At 49.6% G+C, this 21,624-nt stretch overlaps 2 protein-coding genes across 2 annotated transcripts in view; one reads left to right on the top strand and one right to left on the bottom strand.

Annotated features, from left to right (window-relative positions):
• Positions 1-2: 2 nt before the first annotated feature.
• Positions 3-10,431, top strand: CLDN11 (claudin 11). Its single transcript, XM_032119537.1, has 3 exons — positions 3-435; positions 3,192-3,356; positions 9,266-10,431. The coding sequence occupies exons 1-3, from the start codon at positions 210-212 to the stop codon at positions 9,496-9,498; spliced, it is 624 nt and encodes a 207-aa protein (XP_031975428.1). The 5' UTR covers positions 3-209; the 3' UTR covers positions 9,499-10,431.
• Positions 10,432-12,932: 2,501 nt separating this feature from the next.
• The window catches only part of SLC7A14 (solute carrier family 7 member 14), a 30,792-nt gene continuing 22,100 nt past the window's right edge, over positions 12,933-21,624 (bottom strand). The window contains exons 5-8 of the mRNA XM_032119536.1: positions 20,862-21,008; positions 19,681-19,889; positions 18,288-19,165; positions 12,933-17,081 (exon numbers count right to left, since the gene is read on the bottom strand). Coding sequence (XP_031975427.1) covers positions 16,759-17,081; positions 18,288-19,165; positions 19,681-19,889; positions 20,862-21,008 — 1,557 coding nt within the window. The 3' untranslated portion in view covers positions 12,933-16,758. The remainder of the gene's footprint in view (positions 17,082-18,287; positions 19,166-19,680; positions 19,890-20,861; positions 21,009-21,624) is intronic.

The raw sequence follows: 21,624 nt of genomic DNA, 5'->3' as shown, positions 1-21,624 counted from the left end.
CCCATGCTTTATGGGGCTGGAGGCAGCTCTGACCCCTCCCAGGGACGGAGCTGGGCAGAGGCAGCCGAGTGCTTGCAGCAGAGCCTGATCAGGGACCTGGTCCTGCCAAACCCCATCCCTCCTGCTCCAGCAGCAGGGATCTCGTCGAGTGGCTCTGCTGATCGCCCGTGGGCATTGTCCTGTCCAGCTCTCCCCACTAAAGGACAGAGATGGTGGCCACCTGCCTGCACCTGGCTGGATTTGTCTGCAGTTTTGTAGGGTGGATCGGGGTGGTTGTGGCCACGGCCACCAACGACTGGGTGGTGACATGCGGCTACACCATTACCACCTGCAGGAAAATGGATGAGCTGGGATCCAAGGGGCTGTGGGCAGACTGTGTCATGGCAACAGGTCTCTATCACTGCAAGCCCCTCGTGGACATCCTCATACTGCCAGGTACGTGTGTCCCATCCTCCCCGCCCCACCCTGAGTGAGGGCTGAAGCGTTGCCCTGAGCAGCGCAGGTGCTGCTGCTGCAGGAGTTGATGGTGAAGCTCCTTCGGCTTCATCAGCACAAGAGGTGATCCATTAAATGCACTAAAGAAGGTGAATGATAGCTCTTGGTGTGATTCTCATTGATTTACACCTGGTTTTAATCGTACCCAGGTCTCGTGTTCCCTGTGGCTACTAAAATCCCATTCATGTTTAATCATTGCTCTTAGTAAAAGCTCACTGTTCCTTTCACATCTTGGCTCTGGATTGCACTGCAAAACACACAGAGAACACTGAGGTGTAATAATAGAGCATTTCAAGGGGATGGCGAGCTATTACAAATGTTAAGGTTTGATTCCTTAAAGTGATTTGGAGCATAATGAATCTTTCAGCATTTATTATTAATGCTGCTATGGCTTTTAATCTTTCAAAAGATCATCATTAGTCTTGATGGTCTTGTGCTTGCCACAGGTTCTGAGGCAAGACAGAACTTTTACACAGCAAACAGATCTAACTACATTTAGCTTGATTTTTTTTAATGATATAGTAACTTTCATCTAGCTTACTGCAAAGCAAAAATTAAGCAAGGTGTTTAATCAGCATTAACACATCTTTTGAGCTGATTAACCCTGCCAAAGTCTTGTGAGATCTGCTTCCTGTAAGTTTAGTTAGTGATCTTGCCTGTTTCAATCACTGCTCACTCTGTAGCACTTCATTCTGCTGTGTTTTAGATTGCAACTCCTCTACGATGTCAGAGGTGCCTCTCTCAAAGCTGACAGGGCAGAAATTGCCATTCCTTGAAATTTTCTTTCATGTTTCCTTATTTATTGGTTTAAATTGTTGTGAAAATAATTTTACAAGAGGTTAAAAATATTATTCCTGAATTTCTCTCGGTTACAGAGCGTGGTCTGTGTCACACTCTGCTAAGCAATGTTGAGACTCTCATTCTCCTTTTCTCTGTGTGAGCTTAATTTTAGTAAGTTTGCCTTCCTTACTGCTACTGTGGTTAAATCTGATCCAGCAGAGAAGACAGAGGAAGGTTTTGCCCCAAAGAAACAGTAGGGAATGCAACTTAATAAATAAGTGAATGGGTCTTGCAGCAGCAGAGAGCAAAGCTTCCCTTGAGCAGAAGCAAGTCACAAACCAAGATGTTTCTGCCTGTAGCCTGTTTGGTAACCACAGCTTGGCATGAGGGGGAAATTTATCCTGGTGTAACCGATAGCTGAAATACATTTAGAGCCTTTTGTTGTCTGAGTCAAGTCTTCGAAATGAATTTGTTTGTATTCTCATTTACTTGGGATTGATTGCACAGAATCCACACTGGGTACAGCCATCTCCTTTGTTTAGGGTCTCCTTTTATGCCCTGAACTCCTCAGGTAACATTGTTTTTAAGATTCCTCTTGAAAAAATCAAGGAAATATTCAGTACACACAGTGCCTGCATTTCCAGGAGCAGTAAAATCCTCATTCCTGGTGTTGTACCTGTGTGTCAGTGGGATGTGCTCGAGGACCCTCTTTGCTGGTGTTGGTTGAGGCATCATGAAATGCCATGTCTGCCTCTGGCAGCTTCATTTTACTATTAAGAGGGGACAGAGAGCCAGCACTCTCTATGTGCTGAGACTGTCCTGAAAGCTGGGGGAGGTCACCAGGCACTGGGGCAAATCTGACATTTGTCCTTTTTCTTTTGCATGCAAGTAACGACCTGGTTTAATTTATTTATATGTAATTTTTGTACAGTATATATACATTGCATACAAAATATATAAAATTTAGGTATGCATAGTGTATATAAATATTTCTAAAATCATATGTTATGATACACAGACGCTCCTAGAGTGGCAGAAATGTCGTGGTCCTGCCCAGCACCCCCACATCCCCATGTCCCTGCTATTTCTTGTTGCCTTGTTCACAGGGACAGGAAGGAGAGGAAGGGGAGCTGATAAAGTGCCAGGGGATCCTGTAATGTCCTTAGGGACCCGGAGGAATAACGTGGCCCTTGGTTAGGCAGCTCAAGCAGCTCTGCAAGGTACAGTCTTCTCCCTAAGGAAGGGCTGTGCCAGTGGTCAGCTCAAACCATGGATCTCCTCTGAGACCCCACAGCCAGGCTGAGCTCCTGGGGAGCAGTGCAGGGATGGGGCTGTGGGTGAGGAGTGTCCCTCCTCCTCCTCTTCCTCTTCCTCCCAGGCCAGCGGTGCTCATTGCCTTGGGACAGCTGCTGGCAGCATCCCATGGACCTGCAGTGTGTGTAGTGGGTTGTCGACTATTCAGCCCTCTGAATGATGGGAGAGTCTTTGAGACTTCAAATCCCTGTTATTTAATCTTGAAGACTTTAAATTCTTCTTTAAATTCTTTTTAAAATTCTTTAATCAAACTTTTGTTACGAAAAGATATAGGGAAACTCCTTCCTGTCCATTTCTCCGACTTTCCCCTCCCATATTTTCCAGCTCCGTCTCTCTGGGAAGAGCTTTTGTTTTCTGGGCAGTGCTGTTTGCTTACTTGTTTGTTGGAAAACTGTGAGCCTGCACACCCCGTGTTCATGCACTCCCCACTGCACTGCAGCCTCACTGCCTTGTGCCTGGTGAAGATTCAATGCTCACACAGGGATGAACCCATTTCCCATACTCCGTGCAAGTCTTGGGTTCTAATCCAACAGGAGCTTTTGTCTAAGATCTCCTTTTCTTGTGGCAGACAATAAACTCCTCCTCCCTTGCCTTGCCCACAGGGTATGTCCAAGCATGTCGAGCGCTGATGATCGCCGCCTCCGTCCTGGGCCTTCCTGCCATCTTCCTGCTGATAACAGTCCTGCCCTGCATCCGGATGGGCCACGAGCCTGGGGCGGCCAAGTACCGGCGGTCCCAGCTGGGAGGGATCCTCATCATCCTCCTGGGTAAGGCACCTGCCACGTGTGGAGGGCTGGAGCTCGTCCCCTGCTCCAGGACAGCGCAGGCTGGTTGAGCATGTTCTCCTGGAAGGATTTGTGCAGGCTGGGCTGGCCCCGGAGCTCTCCAGCATTGCTGCAGCCTGTGGGTGGACAAAAGGCATGGACAGGAGTGGGAGGACAAGGGCAGGAGGCAGGGAGTGAAGCAGGGTTAGAGGAAGGGCTGTGAATCCCTCTGTCTTTGCCTTGTGGAGTCCTCGGGTGTGGATTCTCTGGGAAGGCCACCGCACACGGGCAGTGCCTGCAGGCACTGATTGTGCTGGTTCCCTCTGGGAGTGATTTTTGGAAAAAGGTCTAAACTTCCAAGCTACTTACAGGGAATGGATAGCCTCCAAATTTTCCTTGGGCATCCAGGGAATGTAAGCTGAGGCATGTGGGAAGGGAAGCCCTTACTGAGTGGGATTGGTGCTGTGGCAACTGTAGGGGAAGGAGCATAGAGGTGGCACGGACATGGGAAGAGGGCTGGCGCTGACATGGGAAGAGGGCTGGCATGTTCCCTGTGCCTCCCAACCCCCTCTGGCCAGCATCACCCTCGGCCTCCAAGCTCCCCTGGGAATTTCTTCCCATCCTCGGTGCTTGTGGAGGAGATTGTTTTGAGCAGCACAGACTGTGGAGCTCATTGTCCCCCATGCAACACCTGCATGTTCTTGAGGCCTCGTCATCTCAGCAACAGCCTGCAGGGCCTTGTTTTCACCCGTCTGTGGCAGAGGAGGAGGGGAGAGGCAAAGTGGCCTCTTTGTGTGGCTCTGCTGCTCGCTGGCGGCCAGCACTGACATCATGCCCGTCTTCTTTCTTCTTCTTCTTCTTTTTTTTCAAGTGGGCACTGAATATAGCTGCACACTCAGAAGGGCTGTCCTCCGGATGCTCCTTCTGTGCAAGTGATCCCTCCTCCGTCACCTTGGGGTTAGTACAAGTCCATACATCCCAAATCTAAGGGATTGAGTCCAAGGGGCCCTACTGGTGCCTGTGGAGTTTAAGGGCACAGCTGGAAATCCTAACATCAGCTTTATAGGGCCTGCCTAAGATATCCCAATCACAAACAGCCGTGTTGGAATGTGACCTTCATCCCTGCCCCAGAACCTTGAGTCAGGTATTTGGGCTTGGAAAAGCGAAAGAAAAAGTGAGGGGGGTTCTGCCTGTGAATGAGGTTCTAGTGCCAGAGGAGTCTGCTCTGATGGATTTGCCCTGCCCAGGACAGGGAGGACCAGCAGAGCTGCACTTTGCCACAAAAGCCACGAGTTTTTGGTTCCAGTCAAGGAGAACCATGCTGCAGGTCAGCCCTGCTTGCATGGCTGCAGACGTGGAGGCAGGAGGATTGTCCCTAAAAATCCCAAAGGGCAAGAGGGTGACCAGAGGACCAGCACACGTGACAAATTGCAGTGACAGTGTTGGGTACTGCTGTATTAGAACAAGTGAAACCCTCTATGCTGCAGTGTCCCACCAGGGTTTGGGGTCTGGTGTGCCACTATGCCATCCCAGTCATTCTACAGTGGGACACCAGGGAGGAGAACAGATGTGAGGAGATGGTGGAGACTTGTGGTGCTCCGTAAGCCAGGCTCCCCTCTGCCTCAGAACATGGTTTTCCCACTAGGTAGATCCTGTGAGGAAAGGAAATGTGAGAGATCACATCTCTCACATTTGTATCACGGAGGCGTTGGCAGACGAATGCTCTTTGGGTCAGATTTGGACCAAATCTTCCTGATTTTAACCCCTGTGAGCTCTGAAGCACCTACAGGTGAAGTGATTTACTCGTGTCGCTGATGCCCTGAATGATCTGGGCTGGGATCAGCAGCCTGGTCACAATGTTTTAGTCACAATTACTATAATGCTTTTCTTGTCAGATCACAAATGAAGAATAAATAAGCTTCTTTTGCTCCTAAGTTGCTTTTTTATAAAAAAAAGAAGAGCAAACCAGCCCACATTTACATTTACAAAGCCCATTTTTTTCCAGGCTGATCAGCAAGACAGTCCTTTGGAAGAAGAATAATGTACAGGGTTTAGGACTTTGACATTATTTAAGCTGATTAATGATCTGTTAGTTGCAAAATGAGGTGTCACCATTCCAGAGCATTTAACAAGCACGGATCAGGTCCTGAAAGATACAATACTGACTTAAAATCCATTATATTCTAGAAGTAACATGCCCTGGACTGTTTTTATTCACCCTCCCGCCATTGAATTCTCACGTTTCCACAACCTCACAGGCTCCAGGCTTTTCCTCTTAGGGGAGAGCAACACCCAGAGCTCTTGTTAAAAGAAAATGATCCCCAAAACGCTCCCTAATGCAGCAGAAATAGAGAGTGGGGATGCAAACAGGGGAGCTGGCCCCATGGCAAGCTTCACTTGCTGCTCGGGGAAGGGATGGCAGTTTGTCACTGAAATTTTTTGTAAGGGAAAACAGGGATTGAAACACAGCACAGAGCCAAAAAAAATTATGTATATAAGAAGTTGAAAACTTGCCAGGAAAACAATGGGCTCAGATATTCCATTGATTTTTCTGTCCACTGATAATCACAGGCTGCCGGAGTGCAACCTGTGTGCACGCCCTGCTATCCTGCTGCTGATGTGTTTATGGCTTTGCTTGATCCTATCTGACCGAGAGAATTGATTTATGGCTGAAAACAACCGTCAGCAGAGGTTTGCTCTGAGCTGGTATGAAAACATTGCACACATTGGTGTTGACGGAAAAACCCTGGCCCAGCCCGTGTTGTTGATACTAATTTAGAGGACCCCTTGCTGGTAACCAAGGGGGCATTTTCCCAATTGAGGAGAGGGATTCAGATGCTGGAAAATAGATGAAATATGTTAGTGGAAATTGCTACTACAAAATAACCCATTGTGTACTAACTAAAGGATGTTAATGAGTTTTTCTGAAGACTGCATGAGATTTACTTGTAAACCACAGATATCAAGATAAAAGGATTGTTTTGAATATAGAAAAAAGAAATGGTATCTGTTTTTTTCGACTAAATGCTTTGAAAGAGAAATCCATGTGACTTTGAGTCAGCAAGTCGGAATAGTTAAATTTAGATGTGAAATAAAAGTATTCTTTCTTCTGCAGAAAGCCTTTAACTTACTGTTAAGGAATTTGGCAGGGACGCACTGTCCCCTGAGTTAGAGTAATCCTGTTCCCTCTCCCCCAGCTCCCCAAGAACCTTCTGTGCTTCTTGTCTCTGTGCACGTCCATCTGACTCAAATACATCTCTAATGTTGAGTATTAAGAGTTTCAGCTCAGCAGACTGAGCTACTGCAAATCCACAGTTAAAAAGGACTTGGAAACACTGTGAGCTGGGATGTATCCCTGTGGGTTCACAGCAACCTGATAGAGCAAGGACATCCACGCCACGCAGTGCTGAGATGATTTTTTAGGCAGAGACAGTGGCTTTTACGAGGTTGCCTACTCCAGCTGCAAAAGGCAGGCAGGATTTCCAAACGTGTGTTCCAAAACAGGCCTGTTTTTCCAACTGACTCGGTTGCTCTAATAGAAAATATTCCTTCTCTTTGCAGATCTTCTTTTATTTTTCTGCTAGACTGTATTGGCTACAGCAGTTCTACTGTCTGAAGATTTCTTGTTTAGAGAGAGGCAAAGGGTCTCTTGACATTAGCACAAGAGAAAGGATAGTAACTTCTATCCACACTCCTTTTCCATGTAGGCAGCCATTTTAAAACTTGAAACTTGCCCTAAAACTCCTTTTACAATCTCTTTGGGTTTCTTGGCAAATCATCTTTTTTTTCAGCCTTTCCCTGTAGTACAACCAGAACAAAATTTGAGCCCATGGAGAGATATTGCAATTGCTGACTGTCCTTTTCCCATCCCCTCAGAGGATTTACAGCCCAACCTAATCTATGCAGAGCGATGAAACCCAGTCCTGTTCCAGGGCATTCCTCTTGCTCAGCAGCGGGGTCACTGGTGACTGACAGCAGCTGGTGGCCTCTGAGGACAGAGAGGTCAAGTGAACCCATGCAAAGTCCTTGGCTTGTGTTTCACAGCTTTCTGGTATTGTCAGCAGTAAAATAAGGTGGTTTTACATGTAGTGGAGCCACATGCACAAGAGATGCCATTGTGTGAGCATCCCTGAGAGCTCTTCTCACCCCAGTGCAAGTGTTTGCTTCGGTCCTATCTTGTGGGGGAGGGTCTGGAGAGATAAGGCTCTTACAGTCTATAGACAAAAATATATATATTTACTGCTGACAGAGAAAGAAAAGATGATTGTGTTTTTTCGGACAACAAAGCAGCTTTGTTCCCAGAGCCCATTAGAATGCTTTGTGGATTCCCAACTGATACATTTTTGTTTTAAAGTGTTGGAGGTTCACGAGCTGTTTGCAGGACCACTCCACACGCAGGAGAAATGCTCTTCTCCCCTCTCTGCCTTCTCCAAAATTCCTTCCAAAGCTGCAGGGCCCTTCCTTTGAGGAGGCCCAAAATTATTTCTGGCTTTATAAGCATCCTTCAAATGTTCTTCTCTTTTCCATAAGAAAATATTTTCTCTCACAATAACTGCAGCTTTGGGGATGGGTTTTTTGCTGTACCAGCCAGGAGCTACGGTTTGTTCTCTGCTTTAACTAAACAATTTTATTTTTAATCTCACCCCTTTCTTTTTCCCTCTTGCAACCTTAACTTTCTGACACTGCCTCCAGATACCTTTTAACACGGTCGGTGGAAATCTGTAACGCTGCCACGGTCCTATTATTGTTTTGCTCTGATTCTCTGATAGCCACAAGGATGGAGTCCTGCACAGCTTGTCCCGGAGGCAAGTAAATATTGACAGATTAATTCTTCTCAGATGTACAGGCCATCAAGGAGTATTGTTTTAGGACCTGCTCCTGGGAGGTGATTAACACCATCAACTCCCGTTGCCCTCGGTGCATGTGGGGACTCTGTGGGGACTGTCTCCCTCACATGTCACCTCACAGCACCAGTGCAGCTGCCTTCCTGCTTTTTGTGGAAAAAGCCCCTATGGAATTTCAAGTAAAATGTGAAGCCTGCAGTCATTTTTTGACCCGCTGTAGCCTCTAGATAGGATCCTGTTTTTGCTTCTGCAGACTCTTCAGGTCCCATTTTTATTCAATTCAGTAAATGTCTGGAGAGCCTTGCTGGGTTTGTCCCCATCGCTTGATAGAAATTTTCCACAGGGAAGTGGAATCTGTTTTCCGGAGTTGTGAGGCATTTCCTTTTCCTTTAAAAAACTCCAGCAATGCCTAACTGCCCCCTATTTTGTCCCTGCTCATTTTCTGCTCGTATTTAATAAACCCTACTCTTCCTTAGAGTGCTGGGGTATTTTGGGGATGTTTAAGTGACCACTCAGTAGAGCCACAGCAATGATGAGGATTGACATGGGCTGAGGACACAGCACGTGAGTCCATGTGGAAATAGGGATTTAAACCAGTTCACACTGGTCCACAGACTTTATTCTCTCACTGATCCATATGGTTTTCATGGCCTTGCTTCACGTCTAATCTATTCCTATTTCTTCACCTCTCCAGAACATCAGTTTCAGGGATGCCTCTCATTTTTCCCTCTTAGAAGATATTTCTAGGGAACAAATCTGTTTCCCTTCTAATAAATATATCAAATTGTGTCAGGCAGCAGTTGTTTTTCCTTCCTGTTGGTGCCTGAGAGAGATGGCTGTTCTCTCTCCATCTCTCACTCGTGAGGCTCCCATCTTGCCTCCTTCTTGGAGATCTCTTGGACCCAGCCCTGATGCCGCTGCTTCTGGGTCCCACCATGGGACTGGAAGGGAGGAGGGATGGGTTTCCCCTCTGTCCCCAGCTGCATGCTGTGTGTCCCGTGGCCGGGTGACACCCTGGAGTCCCCTCCAGTTCGCAACCCTAACGCTGTCCTTCCCCTCTCTCCGCAGCCATGTGTGGCGTGGTGGCCACGATCTGGTTCCCGGTGTGCGCCCACCGCGAGACCACCATCATGAGCTTCGGCTACTCGCTGTACACGGGCTGGATCGGCTCTGCCCTATGCCTCTTCGGCGGCTGTGTCATCGTGTGCTGCTCGGGAGACGCGCAGACCTTCGGCGAGAACCGCTTCTACTACGGCTCGGGATCCAGCTCGCCCACCCACGCCAAGAGCGCCCACGTGTAGACGCCCCGGGGACGCCCCACGGCTGCCGTCGGATGCTTTGGCTGGTGGGTCCGTGTGCCCTGGGTTTGCTTCTGCTGACACGCGCGGCTGTCAGGCTCCCAGGGGGAGATTTAGAAAAGCAGCACAAATGTCTGGTAGTTTGAAGCATTATTCTCCCCGTCTCTTCCTCCCCTTTTCTCTAGAAAGACAGCTCCAGCCAGCCCTACCTCTTGGTCCTCCCCGTTTTGTCCCGACCACCTGCCCCATCTTCTTGCAGCCAGGATGGTTTGGGGTTGTCGTGCGGGTTTTAGGGATTTATCTTCTAGCTCCCCTGATTATAGGAGAGTTTAAAGCAATAAAACAGAAATGAGAGACACTTTCCCACTGTTAGGAGGACTCTGACAGCTTCTCCCCGCTCCTCACTGTTTGGTTTCCCCTGCTCAAGGTCACGGCTCTGGCATGGCTGGGGAGGGAAGATAGGGAGGAAGGCTGTCCTCTCCCACCAGGCAAATGTTTCTCTTTTGGAACAAGAGGAGGGGATTTTTCTGCCTTTCTCTGTAAATACTTTTGTATGAGTCTGATCATTTTAGTAACAGTATTTCCCTCACCCCCACAGTCATCAGTATGAAGGAAACCGAACCCAAAGGTCCTAATGACATGGTAGATAACAGTGCCTTTTTAAATAGTTATAAATGACTTTGGGGGCTCTAATCCCTGCCCTCTGGTTTAGTTTCTTTTTGTTTTTCTTTTGTACAGATCAGTTACTAAAAAATGTATTTTTACATTTTTTTAAACGCCTTTCTTTCTTCCTCTAAGTTTGTGTTCCATCTTGCCTCGTTAAAGCAGCACATTTTAACATGCAGTATAATGTACCTGTTACAATTCTGGTGAGTACTGATGATGCCTTTGTACTTTCAGTGAAATACTGTACAATAAATAACAGAGTACCTGCAACCTCCGACTTACTTTTTTTCCTTCCTTCCTGTGTGTTTCCATAGCCAGTTTTCCCATGACAGGGGTTTGCCAATGATTTTGAAGATTTTTTTTTTTTAATAGCAGTTCAGGATGAAAAATTCTACTCTGCTGTGGCATTAAATGAAGAATATTTAAACTATGACTAATCTTCCTGCATGGGGCTGTCCATTATCTTATCCTTTCAATGTTCCCACTAGCTGCTTGTACCTATGGTAGCCACTTGTGGGATTCTTTACATTGGGAAGAAATAGAAAGCCCCTGAAGTGGTGGAGATGACCCTGAGCACTGTGAAGTTGAGACCTCGAGTTGCTGCAAGTGCTCTCAACTGAAGTAGGAGTCTGATCTGGGGTCATTGCTCTGATTAAAACTCTGTAAGATCAAGATCTAACTCTGTCCTTACCAGAGGCTGTAGCAATTTAATTACGCTGATACAAAATCCCATCTGTTCCCAAAGATGTTAACTCAGTTCAAACAATTTGTGTAAGCCAAGAGAAGGAAAAGAGGAATAGCTGCTGTTCAGACATGGGCGAGGGGAGAGCCCCAGTGGAGAGGCAGGAGGAGGAGAAGGGTCTGAGCAACCAAGTTTTTTGGGGTGATGAATAGTGGGAAAACAAGGCTGTCAGTCAAACCTCGTGCATTCGGGACTGTCCTTGATCTGCTTCAGCTGGAGAAACCAAACTGAGCGACACAGCCATGGGCAAGGATGCTGCAGCTCCCACCTCTCCCCTCGCCCACGTGGGAAGCTGGAGCATTTCAAAGGAGCCAGAGGGAGGCTGGCTGTGCTCCACAGGGACGCTTTGCCTGCCTGGCCCAGGGATGGGCAGCAGCCCGAGCATCTGCCTTTCACACCGAGCAGCCTTGAACGCGGCTCTGTTGTGTGAGCTGTGCATCGCAGTGCAATGTCCCCAGGGCGGGCGGTGGCAGGACACTTGGGCCCATGAGATCACAGGCAGGGCACAGGCAGTTGTTGTACGCGCCGGAGGACGCTCTCAGTGCTGCCATTGATGTGCGGCTGCCCCGGGCGGAGGGGGGCACAGACGTGCCAGCTTGTGCAGGCTGCCCGGGGATTGTGGATTGTGCCCGCGGATTTACTCGCTTAACCCCGGCACCGACTGCGGCGTGGGACCCCTCGGAGCAGAAATGCGCCGCAATGCTGCCCTGCAAGCAGCCCTGGAGCAAACTGGGAGGGAAAAGCACAGGAGCACCAGTGTCGGATGCCCAGGGGAGGGTTTTGGTGCTGCGGGAGGTGCGTGACCTGATTGGGAACGAGCCCTGCCAGGCAGCGCTTAGGGGACTTTTTTGCTGCCCACACCCTTGCGATGCACCTTGTCCCTTCCAGTCTCACCCGTTCCGTGGTCCTCATGCACGTGGTGCTGGGGACCCTTGGCAGGGGATGGTGCTGGGGCTCTGCATGCTCTGCTCATAGTCACAGCATCCGACCCCAAATCCAACCCTTAAAAGGCCCTGGGAGAGCGGCTCAGAGGAAGGAAAAAATTTTATTTCAGGGAAGAGAATTAAAAACCAAACAAAGCAAAACAGCTCCACAGCAGCTGCAGGGGAAATGTACATCTGCAGCTGTGGGGTGTGAGTAGATGGGGCCAAGAATACGATGGGGTATTAGTGCTAGCACCACAGAGGGGAAGTATTCAGAGGAAGCACATAGAACATTAAACTCTTGTAATTTTTAAAGGATCAAAGCTGAAACACCTGCTTTGTGTCCTCCCAAAACACCCTGCTCCCCTGTGGGGCTCTCATGGTCTGGATTGGCCATGGCACTGTTGGCTCATGAAGGCTTTTAGTGCTCATTTGCTGATCCAAAGGCTCAAAATAGGATCAAATATAATTGTCCTGAATTGAAAAACTGCTCCACACCATTCCCAACACCAAGTGTGGAGTGGTAGCTGTGAGCTGTGGTGGTCACCCCGGTGTGGAGGTGATGGTCCCTGATGCCCAGCAGAGCTCTCCCCAGCTGCACCAGGACCAGCTGGAGCTGCTGATCCTATCCCCATGATGGGGAGAGCACCTAGCAGGCTTCCCACCCCCCAAATAACAGGGACAGCATGAAGGAGCCCTTGGGGGCATGCTGGAGGCCCTGAGCACCCCAAAGGGGACAGGCAGCTGTGTCTGCCTCTCCACAGCCCTGCTGCCCATGCAGGGAGGGGACAGTGCTGTGACACCTCAGTTCCCCCAAGGAAAGGTGAGTGCCAGTGGATGGGAAGACACTGGGGCACCCCAGGCCTTTGCACTGCAATAGTCAACCTGTGCTCATTGGTTCTAGGTCATTTCTTCCTTTTTTTTTTTTTTTTTTAATTGTCTAAATGGATAACCATTTTCTCTCACAACACTGCAAGTAAATAACAAAGTAGGCTCGCTGAAACGGATCTTCTAAAATGGAATTTTTGAAGCACTTAAAGCAAGATTTTGTTAATCTCTAGCTTCAATTTAGCACTGAAAAAAAAAATCAGACCTTCAGGTACTGATTGGCTTAACCAAATTTACAAGGGAGTTTTTTATTAGTATTATTTTTTGGTTTAGTCTTTCATTTAAAAGATTTACATTACTATGGGAACAAATACTAAGACACATTTGTCTCTGGCTTTCTTTACAAATCTCTCAGCTCCTCTTTGATTTTTAAATGTAAAGGCACACAATAAAGCTTTATGCATTTATTAAAATATACAGATTTTGGTAAATTTAGATTTTTTTTTCTTAGTATCTTGATTATATATATGTATTATATGTATAGTTGTCAACAACACAGTCATTTGAAAATAAAAATCACTCCATAACATATCTGCATTTTTTTTTTTTTTTCTTTCTCATGACACACTACAAGATCCCATTGTACAATGCACCAATGGGCTTCTGGAAACCACAAAAAAAAATTTGGATAGAACAAACTGCTTTTAACAAATACACCAACTTCATACCAGAACTGCAGAGAATTGTTACACCAGAAAGTACCACCTGCAAAAAAAAAAGCAAGATATACATCAGAAAGACTGAACAAAACGAAGTGGAGGTCATTTACAAGCCGGATTTACAACATCCCTTTTTGTTGGGGTGTGATTTTGCTGCCATGTGGAGGATGCCGGAGTGCTGGGCCTTGGACCGAGGGGTTGTGACCATGTGGAGTGAATTCGTGGAGGGGCTGAGACCTTACGGAGTCGGCCTGGAAGGTTTGAGGTATTTATGCTCCATCTGTACCATGCACTTGGCCCCCCAGGGCATGTGCCACAGGGAGGGCAGGCAGGCATGGAGGGGCTTTGTGCCTCTCACCAGGGGTGGGAGCAGGATGGTACCGCTCTGCCGTGTCTTCCTGATGGTTCAGGGCACCCAAGGGAAAGGCTGGATTTGGGGTTACAGCAAAACAAACACCTGCACCTCTTCTCAAACCCTGGCCAGCAGTGCCCAGAGGCGATGGGCACACCTGGACATTTTGCCCTTGCAGCCTTTGCTTGTGCCCACTGAAGAGCCCAATGCTGCTACAAGAGACAGCACGTGAGTTCCCAGAGGCTGAACATGCACATCTCCCAGGAACTGCCACCTGGAACAGGGAGCAGGGATCCTGTAAACCAGCCCTTGGCCACAGGCACACCCAGGCAAGACCCAGCCTGTGGCTTGGCCATCTTCTCCTTAAACACCTCTGTTGTGTGGGACGTGGTGGGCCCAGGAGGAGAGTACAGCTCCCACCCCCAGCACAGCGAGGGCTGACAGCAGCCCATCCACCTCAGACAGTGCCATGGCACCAAATTCTGTTCCCTGGTGGTCCCAGGATGTGGCACAGCCGTCTTGCCCCAGCACTTTCCTGGGAAGGGCAAGGAGAATGGATGAAAGGGAATGGGGGCAGCCAAAAGGCTACTCAGATCCAACGGAGAGGTTCCTACAGACACCAAAGAGCAAGGGGTCAAGCCCTTGTCGAATTATACGGCGCAACTAGAGCGGACGTGACGACAGACACTGGTACTGGTAACTGCCCCGTAGCAAGAGATTAAGGCTGCAAGAAGAACGGGCTTCGACTCAACAGGGTACTTGGGCATGAGTCTGTGGCTCAGCAGATGCCCAAAAACCGTGTGGAAGCAGGACGAAAACGACTGCCTTGGATATGGTATAGTACAAGAGCTGGTAGGAAAATAACATCAATCTTTCTCCCTGAAAACATAAAGCCAGACCTGCGAGGTGCCATCTCTCTTGGGTACTTCTAAGGCATCGAGGAGGAGAGCAGCCAAGCATGGGTGAGCGGTGACCGTCGCGAGAGGAGCTCAGCACTGCCACGGAGGTTTCCCGAGCTGGCCCGTGAGCGGTGCACATGGCAACAGCTTTTTGGTGGGACACACTCAGGATTTCTGCTTGTAGAAGCATGGTAGGGGTGGACAGCAGGAGTCGATGCCAGAGCAAAACTTACAGGTCCTTTAGCCAAATCCTCACTCCCACCACTTCCCTTGGCTTGCCCAGACCAATCCAGGTTAAGATCTGCAGAACTGGATGCTCTTCTCCACGGAGAAAATGATTGTAGTTTGTCACTGTTTGGGACAGGAGCTGCAGGGAAACTTGCAGCCCCAGGCAGAGCGTCTCCATCAAGCCCTTGAGTCCCAGGAGTGAAGGGGATGGGCACAGGTCCAGGCACCCTTTGCACCTGCTTGTCCTAAGAGGGTGCCAGGTGTTTTGGAGGCCCCTGCCTCATCCAGTGAACCAAATGGTTAATGGTTCTTGGTATCCACAAGGATATTTCCATATCAGAAATCCTGCCCCTGCCGATGTTAATTGTCTCCTGGGACGCCAGCAGCAGCCCATGGTACTAGGGTTGGTCTGGGCTGCACTGGAGCCCCTGGGATGGATACATCTGCAGCCTTTAGCAGCTGGGGGAGGATGGGAGGTGCTGTCTGATACGGGTTTTGGTTCCTATTTATTCAAAAAGACATTCCTCCACCACAGTGTTTTACACTAAGCATGATGGGCTCCACAACTGCACCTGCCGCTAATCACTGACCAAACTCCCTCACTGCTGACTGACGGTTCTGTGGGGATGCTGGCAGCAGGGAGTCTGATGGCACTTCTGGGGGCTGTGGCCATGTTCAGGGGGTTTAACATCCACCTGCTGACCACCCCTGCCCTGTGAGCCACCAGCTCTGTTTGATTTCAGACTGAAATATGGACACTTAAGGAATGAGCAGCATTTCAGTGTTTTTCATACAGCACCCACCAAGCCAAGGTCAAAACCAGAGAATATTGTACAAGGTGCAGACAGCAGTAGGGAGACAAATTTCAGCCGTCAAGTCCTCTCCGCTTGCTACCATGGCCCAGCCCTGCCAAGACGTGGCTGACCCACGGATGCTGCTGGTTTGTGAGGGCATGGATGGGTGTCTGGAGCACTGAGGGCAGAGTGAGCACTGGAAGGTGCCCAGTACGGTGAGGGAATGACAGGACAGTCATTTTTGTAAAAGACACAAAGTGGTGGAAGCAGTGCCCAACCTCAGACTGGCGGTGCTCAGAGGAAGAGTGTGTGGTCCTTGTTGACCATTTATACAAGCAGGGTTGAACCAAGGGCGGGTTACAGCCTTCACTATGACCAGAAATGGGATCAGGCTCCAAGACACAGATTTGGGGTGTTAGGCCGTGCTGGGACTTAAAGGCTGGACTGAGACATGGACTAATTTTGAATCACAGTATTTGGGTTTGGGATGTGGGGATGGACTTGGACTTGGGATGGGGGAAGCACTGCTGTGTGCACTGAGCCAGAATGGGCCATGGAAACACCGTGATGGAACCAAGTATGCATCTCTGAGCTACTCCCCGGGAAGAGTGTGTCCATTTCCATTCTGTACATACCCACCCGTCTGTGCCTCTGGCTCAGCTATCACTTCTAGGTGGTTCAAAGGGAAAAAAAAAACACATGCCAAGAAAGTGCCAAAAATGTTAGAGTGGCATCCCACCGCTGAGGCCACCGAGTGGACATTCCCCAGGGACAGTTTGACTTGTCCCCTCCTGCGGCTCCTTCCACCTCTCAACACCCTCCTGGTTTGGCACATCTCCCACTCCACTGCCTCCACTGGTGCAGCTGGTGCTGGGAGATCAGCTGGTGCTGGGGAATCAGCCAGCATTCACCAGAGTGAGACCCGACTGGTGGAGCGGGGACGGGCCATGGGTGGTTTTGGTTCGGGGTCAACGGCAATTGCAGAGCGTGTCCTGAGGACCGGAGGTGAGCAGGGTGGTGGTGGAGGACCTGGGGAGGGTGGGGCAGGACAGGGGAGCCACGGGGACCCTTCCTCATTGCCTGGGCGGCACGGCGCCCTGCTGCCTGTCCCGCTACTCGGGCGAGTAGTCCAACTCATCGTTGGCGATCAGAGCATCCGATGGCGGTTTGTGCCGGCCTTTGCTTTTCGACCTGCTACTTGTCCGATGGCTTTCCTTGGCCCCCGCCATTTGCTGGTACGAGAAGCCCTTGTCCTCAGAGGGACCCCAGGCAGGGTAGCTCTCGCCCTCGGGGGCGAAGGAGAAGCCGTCGTCCACGGAGAAGGGGTCGACGTCCACGTCGTAGCGCTGGTAGGTGCTCTGGTGCAGGGCCTCCTCCCGGGCGCTGATCTCCAGAGTGCTGTTCCACATCCCATAGCCAAAGTAGATGAGCAGACCTGGGGTGGGCAAGAGGGAGAAAGTTGGACCCCAGCTACCCAGCAGCCCTGCTAGCTCTACCTGATCTCACCTTCCTGCACAAAAGCTTTCCCTGGCAGCAAATGTATCCAAAAATCTAATTTCCAGTGGATCATGGGATTAACCTACCCCAGACATGTGCACAGAGAAATCCAGACTCCACACGCCATGGACTAGCCATGGGCGACTGATGTGAGGTTAAATCAGGACCACACATCTCTGCCACAAAAACCAGTAGGATGTCCCACCCCCAACAGCCATGGATGGGCTGGTGGAGCTCAGCACACCTAATGCAGTGGCTGAATTGACCCACTGTCATTGCTGGCAGCTCAAGAGGTATTCGTTGTATCCACAGGGGAAAGTGCTTAATCACAGCAGATTAAACTGATGCTTTGCAGTCATCTTTTCTCCCAGGTGGAAGAGCTTTCCCTGGATTTGCAGCTTCATGTATTGCCCTCAAGGGCCAAAAAAGCATTGAGTATGTCTTCTCCAGCCCAAAAATGCAGGTGCCAGCTCCTGCCCCATGGCTTGGTTTGGAAGAGCTATGAGAGCTGCTCTATTTCTCTTTTGCTTGTGGAGTAAGTGGGTTGCAATGTAAGGCACTGTGGATATGCTGGACTTCTGGTTATGTGTCAGAAAGCCTAAATTTGGAAAAAAAAAGGGTCCACAAGAGTCTGTGAATCCTAAGATGCCCCTACCCCAAAGTTAAGAACTTGGGCTAAAAGGAAATACAGTCTACAGATCTGACTTTCCCAGGGCTTTTGGAATTGGGCAGATCTGGGCTTTGGAAAAGCAGTGCTGAAATAGTGGTGTGGGCTGCTGAAGAGCTCAAGTGGGTGACATAGCAAGAAATCAGGCTGATGTCTGTACGAAACCTGCCTGCAAGGCAATTTCCAGAACCCGCCTACTTTGCATCAAAAAAGCCATCAAAATAGTCACCTTTGCATGGAGTCGCTCTCTTCCATGAAACCGATGTTTTCTGGAGGTGTAATTTTCCATTTAGCTGTGGTTCGGGGGCTGGATAAAATGAGATTTCTAAGAACTTCAGGATGACAAGGGGCAGATGAGAAGGACTGGGTACATCCCAGGCATCAGCCTGTGCGCTCTAATTAGGGAAGTTGTTATTATTAACACCCTTGCAAAAGAGTGTCAGTTAAAAAATTAAAATAAATGAACCTGGGACTCACCCACAAAACACCAGACGGCAAATCGGATCCACGTGACTGTGGAGAGCTTCAGCATGAGATAGATATTCACCAGCATGGCGAAGGCAGGGACGAAGGGCAGACACGGGGCCATGTAGGGCAGCTTCTTGGGATTTTCTGGCTGCTGCAAGATCACAAACACCAGCACGGCGATGAGCAGGATCATCAGCACCACCAGGAGGACAGCCCACCAGCTCTGCTCGGAGATGTAGTCTGACCCAAAAATGATGAAGGAGCAGAAGATGAACATCAGGACGAAGAGCAGGAGCACGCAGGTGGTGACCGTGTGGCCGGTGGCCACCGTCGGACGATCCATTTTACCCGGCAGCCCGAGGTGGATCCGCATCGTGTAGTATCGAGGGCCGATCAGCTTCTTCAGCTTGATGAGATAGATGTTCTCAGACTCATCTGCCTCTATCCCCGAGGTCATGTCGACAGTGCCATAATTGGGGTGATTCACGTTGTAGGCGGATTTATCAGATTTCCCAATTAACATCTCATTATCTCCTAGCGACGGCAGATTTTTTGCACCACAAGTGTTGGTTGGTGGGCCAGAGAACTCCTCTCCTTCGCTCCCAGGGGAGCAAGCTTCCTTCTCACAGTCGGCCAGGATGCCCTCCTTCTTCTTGGTGTGCTCCTCAGAGAGGAATTTGACGAAGCCGTCGATGTCACTCTCGGGCTGGTACCGGAGGAGCAGGACGCAGACGGACACCAGGGTGTAGGCAAGCAGGGTGCCAATGGACATCATTTCGATCAGGTCCCGCAGGCTGACCAGCAAGGACAGCAGAGCTGCAAGGAACCCGGACACGATACAAGCCACGACAGGGGTTTCCGTGTAAGAACTGACGTGGGACAAAAACCTGGAGAGCAAAACAGTCACAGAAAGTTAAAATCACAGATCTCAGAGGTTCCCTGCTGCAATAACCTTTCCCCAGTTGCAGGGGACAGACTCAGGGGTCCCTTCAGGTCTTGTTGCTTTTTGGAACTTCAGTTCCAGCTGGGGACTGGCAACATCGCTGAGGTTGACTCTGGAGTTAGATCTAGGTCAGACCAGCTCTGCAATGAGCGATCAGATACTTGCAAATAAGTACCCAGATTTTATCCAAATAAACTGCTCTCCTTTGCAAGTAACTCTTGAATTAAACATTCATCCTCATGTAATCAGAACGTCTAGGTACCAGCACCAAATGAGAAACTGTAGGGTAGACTGGTCCTGATATTTTCCCCCCAGGATATTGCTTTGGCTTGTACCCCATTCTGCACCCACTGAGTCTGTGCGTGCCCATTGCTCCCTGCAGGCCCCCCAACTCTCCAGCACAATTTCCCCTCAGATCCCAAGAGGCCAAAAATGAATGCCAGCATAGGCATGACTGACCTGAAGAGCAGCCCATCACCAGCCATGGCATAGATGACTCTGGGCATTGGGAAGAGGGAGCCCAGCAAGCTGACAGTCAGGCCGGCCACGGACCCGATGGCAATGATGAATTTGGCTGCATAGAAGCCGTGGACCACAAACATTTCCATCAGCGGGGACTCGGTGTCGATGGCATCATAGGGCACCATCAGTGTGAGGATCATGCTCACCTGGGGAAGGCGAGAGGAGCAGGACAGGGGTATCAGCAGCAGCACTGGGGGCTGCTGGGGACTTTCAGGGCATGAGGGCTGCTTCTCAAGAGTGGAAACCCAAGAAATTTCAGGTCTGATTTGGCTTGTATCCCTATGTCCCTTGTGGAGGGGATGTAAAATGCTGGAGTTAGGACTGTTTGCACTTTGCTGTAGGGTGGTTAATCCAGAAAACTGTGGGGTCTTAGTCTCTGCTATCCAAAGGCAAGAAGGGGATGCTTGAACCTTGCTTCAGTGGTGATGCAGGAGTCAAGTGGGACTGGTGTGACTGGTGAGGCTGGTGGGACTGTCAGGGTTAGTAACACTCACTTTGGCTGCATTCCTGTGTGGGAATAATGCTGCAGACCCCAAATCTAGATCGCATTGCTTGGAGCAACTCTCTGGCCCTATTTGAGTCAAAGAATTTGTTTTCATGAGAAGCCCACTCCCCTTCAGGAGAGGCAGTGGGTGAGTTTCTTTGAAATAGTCAGAAGAGTGTTTTTTCTCCTTCATAACTAATTTTTACTTTTTTGCAGGGAAAATCTCTGAGCATAGACATGCTTTTATTGGGGTGCAGTGCAGTGGAATCTCACACAGCCATCCCTGCCTATCCTTCCTCTCACTTGGATCCTCTCCCATATCTCCAGCAGAGGCAGTGCTGCTTTTCCCAGAAACACAGAGAAAGGATGCTGCAATGCTGCTGCTCCTTCTTCTTTGCTGCTCTCCTGGGTGCAAGAATAGCTGTGGATGGGGATGAGAAAAAAATCTGTCTGCCACCACATCCCTGCAGCTGGCAGAGGGGTCTCGTCAGGTGACAGGAGCCTGGGAACAAACGGAGAGGAGCCTCGGCAGGCACCGTGCAGGTGCCCAGAAGGGACTCACGATACATAAATATATATCTATATGCATTCATACATATTTATGTACATTCACACCTGTGTAGGGACTACTTACAGACACATAAGCTGTCAAGCACGTAACGAGCGAGGCTGTGATGGCGTAGGGGATGGAGGTGTTGGGATTCTTCGCCTCTTCTCCCGTGGTAGCAATGATGTCGAAGCCAATGAAGGCATAGAAACAGGTCGCAGCCCCTTTGAGCACCTACGGGGAGGATCAAACATCTGGGTGCCAGGAGGGAGGCCAGCACCCAGCCAGGGAGAGGGAGCTGAGCAAAAATGGAACAGCCCAACTCTGCCCTGTCTGAGCTAAAGGATGAGTGTGAGCAGGTCAGGGGGTGCACACGTGGAGCTGGGCACTGACCCTGGGAGCACCCCTAACCCACCGATCTGGTCTGGGGAAAAGGTTTCAACCTGTGCCCTGAGCCACCGGAGGCATCTGCAGCTCACCCTACAAACCTGTGCCTGTGCAGTGTCTGAATCTGCTGAGAGATCCTGCCAGGGACAGAGGAGACAATCAACCAGTTTCAGGTTTGCTTTCACATTCCTCCACCCCAAATCCATTTTTATTAGTAGGGATCTGGAACATGTTTACACATTCTGCCTTAGCAAGATGTCTCATGTGGCAGCAAGATCAGCTCGCAGAGGAAGCAGGAGAGAGCAGCAGCCGTCAGATGTGAGCCGCTTCCCAAACAACCTCTGTTTTGCTTGGAAGCTGCAGACAGGTTAGGAGCACACATTGGAGCACTTGGATGAGGAATTATTTGTACTGTTTGGTTATTTTTTTTATGTGATTTTTTAAAATATACAATATTAGCGAG

This window comes from Corvus moneduloides, chromosome 10, assembly GCF_009650955.1.
Source record: "Corvus moneduloides isolate bCorMon1 chromosome 10, bCorMon1.pri, whole genome shotgun sequence".
In the NCBI taxonomy this organism is placed as follows: domain Eukaryota; kingdom Metazoa; phylum Chordata; class Aves; order Passeriformes; family Corvidae; genus Corvus; species Corvus moneduloides.
This window is presented reverse-complemented; position numbering and strand designations above follow the sequence as displayed.